Source organism: Scophthalmus maximus, chromosome 19 (genome assembly GCF_022379125.1).
Source record: "Scophthalmus maximus strain ysfricsl-2021 chromosome 19, ASM2237912v1, whole genome shotgun sequence".
NCBI lineage: Eukaryota > Metazoa > Chordata > Actinopteri > Pleuronectiformes > Scophthalmidae > Scophthalmus > Scophthalmus maximus.
Genome location: NC_061533.1, coordinates 18,805,598 through 18,819,995, shown reverse-complemented (window position 1 = coordinate 18,819,995; position 14,398 = coordinate 18,805,598). Strand labels below are relative to the sequence as shown.

Here is a 14,398-nt window from a genome sequence, read left to right as displayed (position 1 = left end):
GTGAAGCAGTATTTGCAAAATGTGTTTTAACGGGTTGTGTCGCTCGGGCTTAAGTGCCAGCAGCGCCGGGTCTACCACATAAGGCTGAGCAGGAGGAGAGAAAATTGGGACAATAATAAGGGAATATGTGAAAGTTAATTTGGTCTTTTTATGTTCGACAGCTTACATAACACTATCTGCATATAAAACACATCTACTTGCTCTGTGTCACACTAAACTAAAGTCGTACAACTATTCTTCCATTAAATTAGAGAGGAATTTGGTGCTTGTTTGCAAAAATATCATATTTCTACCCTTTATTGTAAATCGTGGGTGATTTACAAATCGCACAAATCACCCTACCTGTCATGGATTCATATATTTTAAAGATGTTAAAGTGGGTAAATATAAATGTATATATATAGTTTTATTTTCATACAATTGATTGGTTTGGTTGAGTTTGCAAAAGCTCTTTCAAAGCTGTTTAGTACTTTGGCAACTGTCTCAACTTCTCTGCTTTTGAGTTGCAAATGTAGTGCTCCGGTGTAACTGACTCAATATGTTTATATAATCTTTTAAAATCAAACTTTTAATTCAAATTTTTTCATTTTTTTCTTGGTCTTCTCCACAATCCTTCCCAACAAGTCCTCCAACCTGAACGACGACCCTCTGAAACGACCCTTATACTGTATGCGTTTCCTCAATTAGCTGCAGATAACTGTCAAAAAAAACACGTTCATGGTGCGACATTGCCATAGTCAAGGTTTGCTTATGTTTAGACACTAAATATTTGGTCTGGGTTAAAATAAGTTAGCAGTCATTAAGGTTGATAACTTTGATAACGGTAACAATAAAAAGCGGTAGATGTAATAGAACAATGGTTAAAGGCAACACCGTTGACGTTGGTTGGAAACAAGCACTGGAGACCACTCCTTTGTTAAAGTCCAACATTTTGTCAACCCATCCATCCACCGCGACTTTGTCGCCATATTAACTATTATGGCCACTAGAGGGCTTTGTCGCATGAACATGAACCTGCCGTTTTGGGGCATTTCCTGGACACACCGCCAGTCTAACGATAAACAGTTAACTATGGCTCGTAATAATCTGTTTGCACAAATGACCTTTGGGGTCGTTTTTTTATGGGAGGACAGTCTCATTTTTCCACATATGGCTACTCAAGTGCTCCTGGTCGGAAATCCCTACCCTAAAGCTCCATAACATGACCCTTAAAACTGCTTGCTGCCAATTATGATGACCCTTAGTCCCCCCACAATGCCTGATAATTATTAGAATGTCAGCAATCAGAAGTCTAGGTCATTAATAAGTTATGATGTGATTCATGCAATTTGAAACGTAGGCAACGAGAATTAAATATTCCTATGTATAAGTTGTGGTGAGGCACAAACCTAAAATAAGATCATGGATGGCAGCATGTGTGTTGCTAGTACCTCACGTAGACATATTTGTGGGCAGCAAGAAAAACATACGCAGCACACTGAGGCACTGAACCCGCATGGAGCTTGGAGAATGTTACTAAGGATTATGGTTAATGTACTTATAATATTCGTTGCAAAGGCCAAGTGTGTTTTGCCACTGTCTTTGAAGAGGCAGAGGCTTCTGCCAAGCAACACTAACTTTCATGTTTATGTTGAGAAAAAAAAAACATCGATCCTCTCTCTCTCTCTCTCAATTTTAACCAAAAGAAAGTGCTGCCTAAATAAGGTGGAATTCTCAAGAGGAACACATACAAATTCCTACTCTGTCAGACAGAACCAGGCGGAAAGTGCTGTAATAATTTTTCTAACATGTAAGCCATAAAGAGATGCTGATGCCAGAGAGCCTGCTGTGACCCCGCCGACCCTGCGCCTGCTGCCTGGCTTCTGGTTAGTGTAAGCAGCATCCAGCTGAAAGCTACCAGAGGCCTTCATGTGTATATGTGATGTTTCCAAGGAGAGATGGACCAATTAATCTGATTATAGACGCAAATCCCCCAACATATGTAGGCCGGTCTGCGACCATGTGGAGTGCAGATGTGTCCGTGTGTGTGTAAGCATGTATGTACCTGTGGGTGTATCAGATAATGGGATCCACAGACAGAGTGAAGGTATGGCTCCATGTATATGCACAAAATCAGTATCTTGGCAGAAAATATATGACCTACAAGATTTATAAGTATCTTGAGTGACATTTTGCAAACATTTATCAATGTGATAAATGGAACGGGGTTTTTCCACAAAAAAAACGCTTGCAATGGAGCTGGAACTGTATGCAAATACTGTGCACGTCGTGGTTGAGTAGTTGTTCCTTGGAAGTCAAAAAGCGACAGTTAAAAGTACCTGAAATAAAATACTGGGCGAAATAGTAAACCATCTGTCAAAGCTTTCGCGGTCTGTTTAAAAACACAACACCCGAGCACTTAAAGGGTTTTATACAGCGCCTTTTCACTGGCATGACCATGAATATGCCCATTCTGAGGGCGATCCTTTCATTTTCAAGCCAGGGACCTGAGTCAGTCACAGCTCGGCGTATGTTTGCGCCACTGACTGCCGCCGTCGCTGAGGGGCGGGAGGAAGTGGAACGAGGAGCTGACAGACAGGGCCCGATACTGCACTTCCACCACAGGCCAATCCCCAGCTAACCCCTGTGCTGACAGCCAGGATGTAGCACTCATCCACAGGCCACAGCTCAGGCTCTGGGGCCCAGGGAAAGGAGAGTAAGGAGAGCAGGGAGTGGGCCGCTCGGCTGATGATAGAGAGGTGGGGGGAGACTGGTGGTTTGGGTGGCACGCATCGCTTTCTGCCTCCGGAGCAGCGCGACCAAGAGGAGAATCCACAGACTGTGTCGCCTGCCAACAGCATGTCCGATGCTTGGCCGAGTGACAGAGCCCCTACACACACGCCAAGTGGGCACACTAGTACACACACATACAGCTACACACATGCAAGCAAATTCGCGTAGGAATGCAAAACATTGGATTAAATGTAAAGTAAAGCTGGAACGTATGAGATGCCATGAGATAAACACACTGTTTCAAGAAACTGCAAAAACACAGACACGAAGACACGTCCACACCACAAACACTCAATGTGGCATCTTTCCTAAGCCCAGATTTTCTGGTTACTTTACACATTAAAGTTTAAGAGAGAAACTATCCCACATAGACATAACAGATGACGGCCCCGTTGCATTTTCACTGGCAGAGCGATATTACTGACAGAACTGGTCATGTGAAACATTCATCTAGAAAATTGCGCAGACAGAACCAACAATTTGGGAAGTGTAGCCTCTGAAGCAACGTGTAATTGATAACATGACCTCATCAAAACTTCAGCCCTCCGTTATTTGTCGTGAGACAGCGTCTCAGAAGAAACGAAGACCGCGGGTTTAATAAATAATACAGTCCGAGCCGGTGCTACGCAGAAGCACAGCGGAGCGATGCAGGGTTGAGAGGCCACCGGTGACCCCGGCGTCACGCTGCGAGAGGGCTCCGCTCAGAGCCAGAGCTGTCTCTCCAGCTGGGATCACAACACAGAGCTGGATCTCTGGTTTCAGAGTGCAACTCTGGCCCGAGGCTGGGATGGTGCACCCCTGTGAGGCTGTGCCTGCAGGGCTAACGTTGAGGCAGACAGACACCCAGGGGGTCAGTCAACCCACCCACTCTCAGGAGGAGGCAGCGACAAGCGCAAGGGGCCAAAGACTGATGAAAGTGGCCTCAGACCACAGCTTTGCTTTTTTTTAACTGCTGAGTTGGGGTTTTGCATTAAACCTCAGCCTCCTACAACCAATGCTGTTCAGTGGGGTTTCCACCGAGCTGGCACCAGGGGCAGATTCTGTGCATAAATAATGTACTAGTGGAATCAAACAATACTTAAGGCCATTTAGTATAGAGCAAACAACTCAGCTTTCACCTGCAGCAACACATTTTTCTTACGAGGACAACCAAATAGAAATCTCCACCTAGAGAGCACTGAGAAATCACACTCGCACAAAAAAAAAAAACACTTTGAAAAATCTTTATGTTTTATCCCCCTATCCATCCCTTTCAGAGACACCAGATCATTTTGCAGCATTCAGGACTTGTGGAATTTCCCAAGAAGACGAATTGTAGCAGCTTTCTGGGAAATATTAATATCCAGCCTGCAGAGGAAAGGTAAAGGGAGAGGAGAAGGGATTGGGGGAGTGCAGCAGGAGGGGGGGGGGGGGGGGGGGGATTGACAGACAATCAGTATCATGGCATGGTACCTGATGATAAAAAAGTGTCTTCTACTGCAAACTCTTTTCAAGCCCCTGTGTCTCCCAAGCGTCACTGGTGGTGCCAGGATTTGGTTGAGTGCGGGGGTGTGTTGGGGACTACGGAGTCCAGGATGGGCGGGCGTCTCCTCCGCACACACACTGCCCTGTCATCACGGCTGCACTGCACATTCTCCACATCTGCCTTGCCTTACACCGCTCAGCCCTGCTCTTACCAAGCCCCCATCCTCTCTGCCTCCCTCCCTCCTGCCCACGTCTCCACTCCCCCATCAGGATCATCCAAATATTTCCCCTCACTGCTTTTTGAAGCTTCCATGGGTCACGGGACCTCATGCACAAATCATGCTGGCTTGCCGTGGGGGGGCCGGTCAGAGAGGACGGGAGTGAGTCAGACGCATCGAAACCCAATCTGCACTGTTTTCATACGGTGTTATTTTTCCTGCCAGGACAGCCATCACCAATCAGCGGCTGGTTCTAAACAGCCAGTTAAGGGAGCCATTGCTGTAGATGTCATGACGGCTGATCTCAACAATATTCCCCAGCTACAACCGGGGGGAAGAGACAGAGAGTAAATTCAGAGCGCCTGACAGCCTGCAGTGGTTTAACATGGGGGTTAGCCCCAAATACGTAGTTCTGGGTTTATGTTGATGGATGGATAACCAAATCCTTCTCATTGTTTGCAATAAAACATAGATGTTTTTACACTGTGACACCACACTTGCTATTGGTGCTGACTTATGATCTGCTGAGAACAAGACCTGACAAATGCAAAAAACTCTGTCAGCAACCGGTTTTAGAACTTATAGAAAGATCAAAAACTCAAATACACAGGGCTAATGGTAAAATAATGGAGTCAGCTCTACAGTGTGTGGGCAAAGGAGGTTTCAGTACCTAATGCAGAATTTTCCGAAACAGAAGATACTGGGCAGGCACCCAAACCGGCGCTGGCAAACCGAGCAGACAGAGGTGGGACGAGCCAGCATGGACCCTCCCTCCCACCTGTAGAGCGCACCAGCTCCGGGTGAGAGGAGATGCTGGGCAGGAATCTGCAAGTGCTGGTTAAAGTAATCACATTGGTCTCACTGCATCTGATCTGCAGTCTAACAGACTTCCAAACAGTTGAATGAGTAAATAAAGTGCCCCAGGGGACTCCCGCTGAAGATGGATTACCACGAGGGTGCACACACAAAGGGAGCCAAAAACCCCACAACCCGATATGAGCCGCAGACAAAAGCCCGGCGCTGGACCTCGACCAGGGAACCGGCAAACTTTATTAATCTCATCCTAGACCGGGCCTCCTGCTATTGCCATCCATGAACTCATAGATGGACACATGCTCTGCTGTGACTGTGACCAGGTACACGCTCGCAAGAAATCACTGTGCCTGTGCGCGTGTGCACGCACCAGTGGGTGAACACACATGTATGCACTCGCACAAGAGACAACGTATCTCTGATTGTGTGCATGTGCTTGAGCATGTCAGCGCACTGTGCTGTAAGATGCACAAGCCTGTGTGGGTGTATATATGCGCCTGTGTGCATAGACCACATAGGATGAGTCTCATGCTCACTTGGCTGTGGAGGCCGGGTCCGGAGGGGACTAAGGGCCATGGCATTCTGCGGCCCCATCCCACCCCGGCCCCATTCTTCCCTCTTTCTGGGCCTGACACAAATAAAAGGATTAGGAGCCCCTGTTTCCGTCAGACCCTCCATTCAAGACAAAGCTCTGACCAGCTTAGTGTCACACTTAATGATAAAAGTGCAAATCTCTGTCAGTCACTTTGGGGAGGAATACCAGCATTTGGGGTCTAATCTCATTTGATGAAGATTAAAAGGGGTAAAAAAAAAAAAAAGAGACAAAGAACTGCATTTTGCAGTATCTGTACAAAAATCTATACTGCTGGAAATCAGACATGTGGTGAGTGGTGACGAAGACAAGGTGCTAAAATGTAGCTATAAAATATAGAGAGTGAATGTGAGGCAATGGAAAGAGCTCGGATTAGAGACAAATAAAGAAAGGAACAGAGAGAGGAAGCAAGTGCGCGCGCGCGCACACACACACACACACGCACACACACGCACACGTGTCCACACCCTCACAAAATCCTTGGGTGTATTTAGACAAACACCCAACTCTGCCCATTCCCATGTAGAGCTAGAATGTGTGACGGGAGTGTGAGAGTAAGCCTTGGGCACACAACAGTCTGAATGCAGCACTTGCCACTATGATGCCAGTCCTCTCTAGTGTATCCGTGAAAAGCCTACGTGTTGGAAAAACATTCCAGAGTGGGATCACATATACACTGCTGGGGCCAGCAGCGATGCCGCGAGCCAGCGGCAGAGGCCATGTCTCAATTTCTCATGCACATTTGACCAGGCTGCCTGAAGAAACAAGTGCGGGCTTTTTCCAAACCGCAGCAGCAAAAGGAGACAAACATATCTGGAATCCGGAATTGAAATATACTGCAAATGTGCAGAAATAAATGAGCAAATGTTATACTCACACCAACACACCGTAGGCAATATTTGAAATGAATGAAGAATCCAGCCACTGAAACATTTTCGGTCTCCTGATTTTAAACATGTAATCTGGCAAATTGAAATTGAAAACATTCGCTGAGTGTTTGTATTCCTGGGTAGGCTACTTTAAGAAGCCTTATTTTTTTTTATTTTTTTTTTTGCAGTATTTCATAGATTTAGCCAAAATCTAATTTGTAAATTGCCTTTAATGGTTTGTGGTTGCCTTCCTTTTTGTTATGAAAAGTTGTCATGCTGTGAAAATAAACCTGAAGGCCCGAGGACTTGGAGCCAGTAATGAAAATCACTGCGTTGCCGAGCCGAGCCGAGGGCTTTCTCTCCACCGTCACTGATTAGCATTCCTGATTGACTGACATGTCCCACTGGCTGCCTAACAGCCGGCTTTAGGAGATGAGGTTAAATTGTGGCTACCAACAAATTGCATGCTTGAGTTCCTCTGCACCCCTCCGCTATCATCCAGTGTAATGTGAGCACACCAGGCAGATCCCTCTGCAGATCCTTCTCCTCCCCTGCACTAGAGCTCCCCCACACAAAGCCACAGAGACCTCTTTCCACATCCCTCGCCACCAGTCTGGCTTCTAAAGTGGTGATGGGCATTACCGTGGCTGAGCCTCTGTGGCTTCCCATAGCGTCCTGCAAAGTGCTTTGTGTTCCAACTGCTGCTACGGCTGCTACACACACACACACACACACACACACACACACAAACAACACTACGCCATCCCTCCCCAACCCCCATTGAGGTTTATTTATATGAAAATAAACCCCCATGAAATCACCTGATTTAATAATGTAACTACTTTCTCTGGTGTAAAATGTATGACAACAAAATTTGCATGTTCAGGAGTACGGTACATGCAAAATGGCAACGTTTCAATCAAATATTTATCACACTACCAGAAACAGGAAAAATAAAGAAGGAATAAAGGATTTTTGCTTCAGTGATTTTCAAACAGTTGCGGTGTAACCATTGTGAGAGTAAATATCTTGAATCTTCGAAAGCAATTAAAAAAGCAGTGCAACAGGTCGTTTAGTGGGCCCGAATGTACCAGGGAGTGAACAGTTAGCAAACCATGAGATGACAGATGATGCATCCTCGTATGCTGCTGGGACAGGCCGAGCCATGTTGACATAAAACCCAATACTTCCTTGCAGAGGAACGGGGCCAACTTCAGCTAGCTCCTCGCCGAGCACTAAAAAATCCCAGCAAGCTGAAGCAATATTATCCGGCTTAGTGTTTCTAACATTAGATTTGTCTCTCTGTAGAGGTCTTCTTTTATTTACCTAAGAGCGGCGGCCGAAGACACATTTTTACCCTTTTTAGGGAGAATTTAGAAGGAAAAAAAAGAAGAAGGAAAGAAAAGTAGCTGAAAGTCAGAAAGTCTTCCACAAAGATCAGCCTGCGTCTGATCTGTAAATGCTTCAGCAGGACTGAGGACGGTTAGCTGCAAAACTACCCGTCTGGGTTGACAACACAAAGAACATCCTAGTTTGTTTTTTTTCTTTTCTTCTCTTTTTTTTATTTTTTGTGCTTATGAGTGTTCACAAAGTGCCAGGCCACACGGGAGTGTCCTAGAGAGTGAAACACACACACACACACACACACACACACACACACGGTGAGCTAACACAGAAACCCAGTCGTCAGCACCAATCCGGCACACACACACACACACACACACACACACACACACACACACACACACACTGCTGCAGCGTCCCAAGCAGAGCTAATTAAAAAACAACAATTTCACAGGAGGGCACTCCAAACAGTTCTAAAAAGCACCTCTCAGCACACGGGGGGATCGTCCAGCGCTCGGAGGGCGAGACAGGTTCGGGGAGCTCGGCTTTTATGGCTCCATCGCTGCTGTGTTTTTCATACTGCTCACGCCGCCGTGACCTGAATTCCATTTTGCTCTCGGCACGTGAATTTTGGGGAAATCTGGACAAATCGGAATGCCGATGTGTTTGGATGAGGCACGAATGGACCGTTTTTCAAAAAATAACATTCTGGCCAAAATAGTAAAACTTTATAGACTTTCTATGTTCCGTCAGGAACATAAGAAAAAAAGCAGGACCCAAAAGTAGTCAGCGTGGCATATAATATAGTTGGTTAATGTTATGTTTTGTGGCCGTGGCAGTTTCTAACAAGGCAGTCCATTACAGGGGTGTTGTCCAACACTTCACTCAAGTGATGGGCCTTATTACATGGCTGCTTTCAAAGCATCTGCTTGGTTAGGGGAAAGGTCCCTCTGGGGAAAAGATCTCGCTCTTTCTAATGATGTATAATTGACCTCCAAACACCAGGGCACAACAAACTCACTCGGGGTGGTGTAATTCCACTCTGCCTCTTACATACCACCCGTCTCGTTCAAGCTTGTTCCTCCTCTACGGCTACGGCTCCCGTCCAACTGACAGCCCTGACGATGTGCCTTCATTTCCACTCACACTCGCTCTGAAATATTCCTCGCAAAAGGCTGAGCTTTATTTCCCTGATTTTCTCTTTTCAAAAGAATATCTTTTAAATTGACTGTCCCTCTTTGAAAATATGTCATCGATGGCATCTGTGTGCCTGGGGTTGTTTTGGACCCCAAATTGTAAGCCGACTAAAATTATTCTGGTTTACAAAAAATACCAAAATATTAAAAAAAAGAGGATCAGGTCAGCTGCATGAAATAAAAAGAGGCAAATATGGGATGGAAGGCAAATCAAATTCAATATTGTTACTGCACAATATAGAGCAAGGTGTGTTGAAGTGTGTTGGTGGGAGTTTTAATAATACAGTTCACAATTGGGTTTTTTTCCCCCGTCTGCACTTAAGCCTGGTCCAAAGGTGTGAAAAAAGACTGCTTGACAATTCCTTGATTTATTATAGCTAAGTGAGAGCTGATTACGGGGCATGAATCAGTTGCTGTAGGAATGTAATTAGGCACGTAGACCTCTGTATGGCAAGGAGCTCTCTTCACAGCCCAGAGCAGTTTGTGGGCTGACAAATGCATCTTAAATGGGTGTCATAAAAGTCAAAAAGGTGCCAATTACATTTTTAAGTGTCCCATCAATGCAAATGGAATAAACAAAAAGAGAGCAAAGACATACTTCTGACCGCCGTGTGATGGGGGGACCCTCCAGCTAGCTTTTTGACCAGCTCAAAATAAAGGAGAAAAAAAATGAGGAAGACAGGGTGGCAGAAGGACGGAGAAGAATTAAAAAAGATGTGGTGACTAACAGTGTGTGAGAGCAGGACAGCGCCCAGCAGGCAGCTGTGTTTGGCCGGGGTGTTCGGACCTGCCACACACAAGCTCGCGGCGTTGAAAGCACAGAAAGGGGGGGAAATGGTCAGATGGAATCCAAGTATGGAACCAGAACCAAAACTGCCAGGGAAGAGCATTATTTGGAAGCAAAACAAATCCTGTCATTCTCCTCATGTTTATCTCTGTGGTCTTCTCTCAAATTAAAGAAAATGAAAAAAAACCAGGACAGTGTTAAGTGAGGCATGAGAACGAGATCCCTGTCTCCCTCCTCTCTGCCGGACTGTCTCAGCTTCCAGCCACCTCTGAGCCGTGACGCCGTGACTCTGGTATCCCCTGGTTACTGCTATGAATTTTCCATTGTTATCAGTTGACTATGCGCTGCTGTCACCGAGCTGGATGAATGGCACGCACGGCGATAGATGTAACTCTTTGTCGCTTGCAAGGTATCTAGCCGAGAGCCATAATGTCCCAGTAATCGAAGTGGAATTGTTAAAAAGGCCGGACACAATAAAGCTGAAAATTTAGTGACAAGCATGAAAAAGCGCCCATGCGAAGGGAGAAACACAGGGGCACCCCGGGGCCCTCGAGGGCCAAACACCAAACCCCTCAGCATCGCTGTATTTGTGTTACCTTGCTTCACTACTATCTGCCACCTCTGCTGGTTTCATGTGATAATTTACTAATTCAATTTACACGTTTATCTCGCTCGTCTGATAACGGCTGCTCATGCTGAAAACATTTTCATGCCATTGCCACAACTGAGATTGAATTAAAAAAAGAAAAAAAGCTGATGTCATAGGCCTGGTTGTGGATGTTAAACTTTATTTATAATTCACTGTAACAGAAGCACGGAAGGGGCAATTCCCACATTCCTCTCATTTATTATAATTTGTAAAATTATGATTTTTTTCCCTAGTGGTTATATTAATAATAGCTTATTCTTCTGCTTAAAAAAATGAGTATATATATATATATATTGTATTGGTATGAATTATACAAATCTGCATTCATTAATCTGCTGTATTAATCGCACTCCAGCATTTTGACCCAGAACATTGTAAGATGTTTCCACTTGGGATTTAAAACTAAATTATAAATGCTTCAGAAAAATATATGTGTGTGTGTGTGTTTATCTTCGTGTGTATGTGTTAGAGAGAGAGAGAGTCACGGGGCTGAAGCTTTGATTATTTGCCATTACTAGATCCACGTCAACGTGTTTAGCCTCGCAGGTAGACAGGCCGAATTCCTGCAGTCAAAAGCGCAGATTGTTTTCATTGAACCGTTAAATAGCTGCAATGATTCATATGCCGAATGTTAAAATACATCACACCGAATCAAACATGAATATTAACATGGAATAAAATGGCCTAAATTAAATATGAGAATACAAATAAAAATGTTAACAACCGAAAGAAAGAAAACGAATATACGATTCCGTTATTTTCGGGGGAGTCGAGTGATTTACAGATGTGATTTACAGAGTACGGGGAATGATATCAGGATCGGAAAGCGAATGCAAACTGCGCTGAGTTTCTGCAGAAACCTGCTGGAATATGTTTTCCACATTTAGAATGAAGCTGAAGCGGCGGCTGCTGATATATAGGGCGGAAGGCTACAAGGTGCCGTCAGGAACCGAATGACACAGAGCGGAATAAAAAGCGAGATTTACACGCCTGCTCATTCGTGGGCCTGTGTGGAATCACATCGATTTTTCCTTTTCTTTTTTGCGCGCGTGTGCGTGCTATGAATTATCCTTCCGCAGTGACGAATGGGGAAATCATTTGGGCCATGGCGACAATAGTAAAGCCAAGCATATGACAATAATAATACATTGCCGCCAATGCGTGCGTCCTCCATCCAGCGTGAGCACATTTCCGTCCTTCAGATTGTGTTGTTGTCGTTCTAAACAGTTCGAAAGTTCTGTTTTAATTCCAGTAATTCATGTTGCTTTTTGATTTGTATGATTTGAATATTTGCTATTAAATCACAGCTGTAAAAGCAACAGACAACAGGTTACTTTATGTAAATAATCTCTATGCTTGCCCCCAACTTGATTAAATCTTGTAAAATTAAAATAATAATAATAATAATAATACATTTTTTCTTTGTACCGTGACACACACACACACACACGCACGCTGCGCGAGGCCTTCGGGCCAGCCAAAGCCATCACACAACACTGTCTCTCTCTTAAAAAAAAACAGAAAGAAAAAGAAATCACTGCACACCAACCAAAGCAATGCAAAGAAATGCAAAAAGGAAAGCAGGAGTGTGACCCCCCCTGAAACGCAGCTTACTGTTGGTAGTCGTGTTTGCAGTAAAGTTTCCTTTCTCTGAAGTAACAGCTGGTGGTGAGGGGCTGTTGACACACGGTGCACTGCAAACACTCCTCGTGCCACGAGGAATCGTTGACTCGCATCAGGAAGCGGTCGGAGATGGGCCGCTGGCATCCCTCACACACGGACGGATGGTGACAGTCAGCCCCTGCAAAAACGGGATGAGGAGTTTGCGGCCCGTCAGGAAACGAGATGAAGGCCCGAAATCGCGGTGCTGCGGTGTCTGATTTCACAAGTCTACGCAGGCCAACAACACTGGGCGCTTAAAGCCATCAATTAAAAAAGGGGTGCACGGCGACTGATCCGATTCAATAGAGTAAGAGCAGGTCTTAATGGAGGAATTTGATAGTTCTCTCTCCAGCGAGGCCAATCGCTCGGGATGCGTTTCCTTGACACTGTTGTCATCACTGTCTCTGTTGTTTTTTATCCATTTGTATGCATCAATGTGACTTATTAGTTAGGGGTAAAAGAATACAAAAATAAAAAATAAAAAACTAAAACATAAAAACAAAGCAGCAAGTGGACATGCCTGCAGAAATAATGGCATCCAGGCAGGAATAACAGCCTGGTGTCCGACCAGCATGCAGATCCGAGTGATGTGCAGAGGCGCGTACAGTAAGGGAAATAGGAAGAAGGGATGCAGACGGAAGGAGCGAGACTCACCGAGCATGACTCCGAGAGTGGCCTGTCCCGATCTCAGGGGGTGATCTTCGATTTTGATGCCGTCCAGCATGATGCAAGTCTCGGACTGTTCTCCCGCGGAGAGGCGCTCCAGCGACACCAGACCTGTTGCAATATCCATAAGAACACGGTCAGACGTGACAAGGGGGAACAAAAAAAAAAAAAAAAGAAGGAAAAAAAAAAGGGGTCCCCGGCACGCAGAGCTGTCTGCAGGGAGGGACGCGAGGACGACCCGTTGACTGTCTGACGCGCAGCCCGCAGGAGGACGAGTGCACAAAGTGAAAGTTAACCAGATCAAAATGCAAAAAAGACCACAAAAAAAAAGAGTCGAATCGGATGCTCGCAACAGTTGGAAGGGAAGGTGGCAGTCTGGAGCCGGCGACACGGGTCCCCGGCGTGTCGGGGAGGCAAGGCAGAAACAGTACGCGTGGACAACTGTCGCGGAGCAGTCACCTGTTGTGATCGGAGGAGCGAGCGAGCGCCTTCTGCTGCGTCCTCGAGCCGACGGGAGAAGGCTGCAGGGAAAAATGGCTTCGCGGTTTTCGTCAAGCGCGGAGGGAGAGGAGCAGGAGCAACAACAACCCCTCCCCAAAAAAAAACAACAAAAAAAACAACAACAACAACAACCCACCGCACACACACACACACGAGGAAGAAAAAAGTTGACAGCAAATCCAAAGACAGCAGAAAAGTGTGCGTGTGTGTGTGTGTGTGTTGTTTGTGTGTGTGTTGTGTGTGTGTGTGTGTGTGGATGTCCCGGCAGTAACTCGCTGGAAGCAACAGAGACGCTTGGTTGGTCGGTTGTGCTCCTGTCGCGGCGAAAAAGTCTGAGATCGAGAATTGAAGCGAGTGGATCCTCCCACTCCTGCATGCATGGCTACACTTTTTTTTTCTTTTTTTTTTCCTCCCCTCTCTCTTCCAGTCCCCCATTCACCGCCATTGGGATGCTATTGGAGCAGAGTACAGTCCAGCTCAGCACAGTCCAATAACAACACGCGCGCACACGCGCGCGCACGCGCACACACACACACACACACGCAAGAGGACGAGAAAGAGAAAAATGATTTATTTTTTTACGCAGGGGCCTGGCATGACCCTGACGACGGTGCGATAGTAATAATAATAATAATAATAATAATAATAATAATAATAATAATAATAATAATTGTAATATTCATAATAACAGTAAAACTACACTATCATTTAGTTATTAGGTTTATTATATCACACGAATTATGTGGACATAAGTTAACGATTCACTTATGAGGAGAGAGAATTGTTGCATTTCCTTCAGTCAGACAAACACACACGTCCCTGTGTGTGTGTGTGTGTGTGTGTGTGTGTGTGTGTGCAGCACTGC

The 14,398-nt window shown here is 45.5% G+C and overlaps 1 protein-coding gene across 2 annotated transcripts in view; it reads right to left on the bottom strand.

Annotated features, from left to right (window-relative positions):
- lmx1bb (LIM homeobox transcription factor 1, beta b) overlaps positions 1 to 13,921 on the bottom strand; it is a 45,485-nt gene extending 31,564 nt beyond the window's left edge. The window contains exons 1-3 of one of the 2 annotated variants that reach the window (XM_035640986.2): positions 13,492 to 13,919; positions 13,021 to 13,143; positions 12,319 to 12,505 (exon numbers count right to left, since the gene is read on the bottom strand). In XM_035640986.2, the coding sequence (XP_035496879.2) occupies positions 12,319 to 12,505; positions 13,021 to 13,143; positions 13,492 to 13,909 (728 nt within the window). In that variant the 5' untranslated portion in view covers positions 13,910 to 13,919. Of the gene's footprint in view, positions 1 to 12,318; positions 12,506 to 13,020 lie in introns of both variants that reach the window. The other variant, XM_035640987.2, reaches the window with a different exon arrangement.
- Between the last annotated feature and the right edge of the window lie 477 nt (positions 13,922 to 14,398).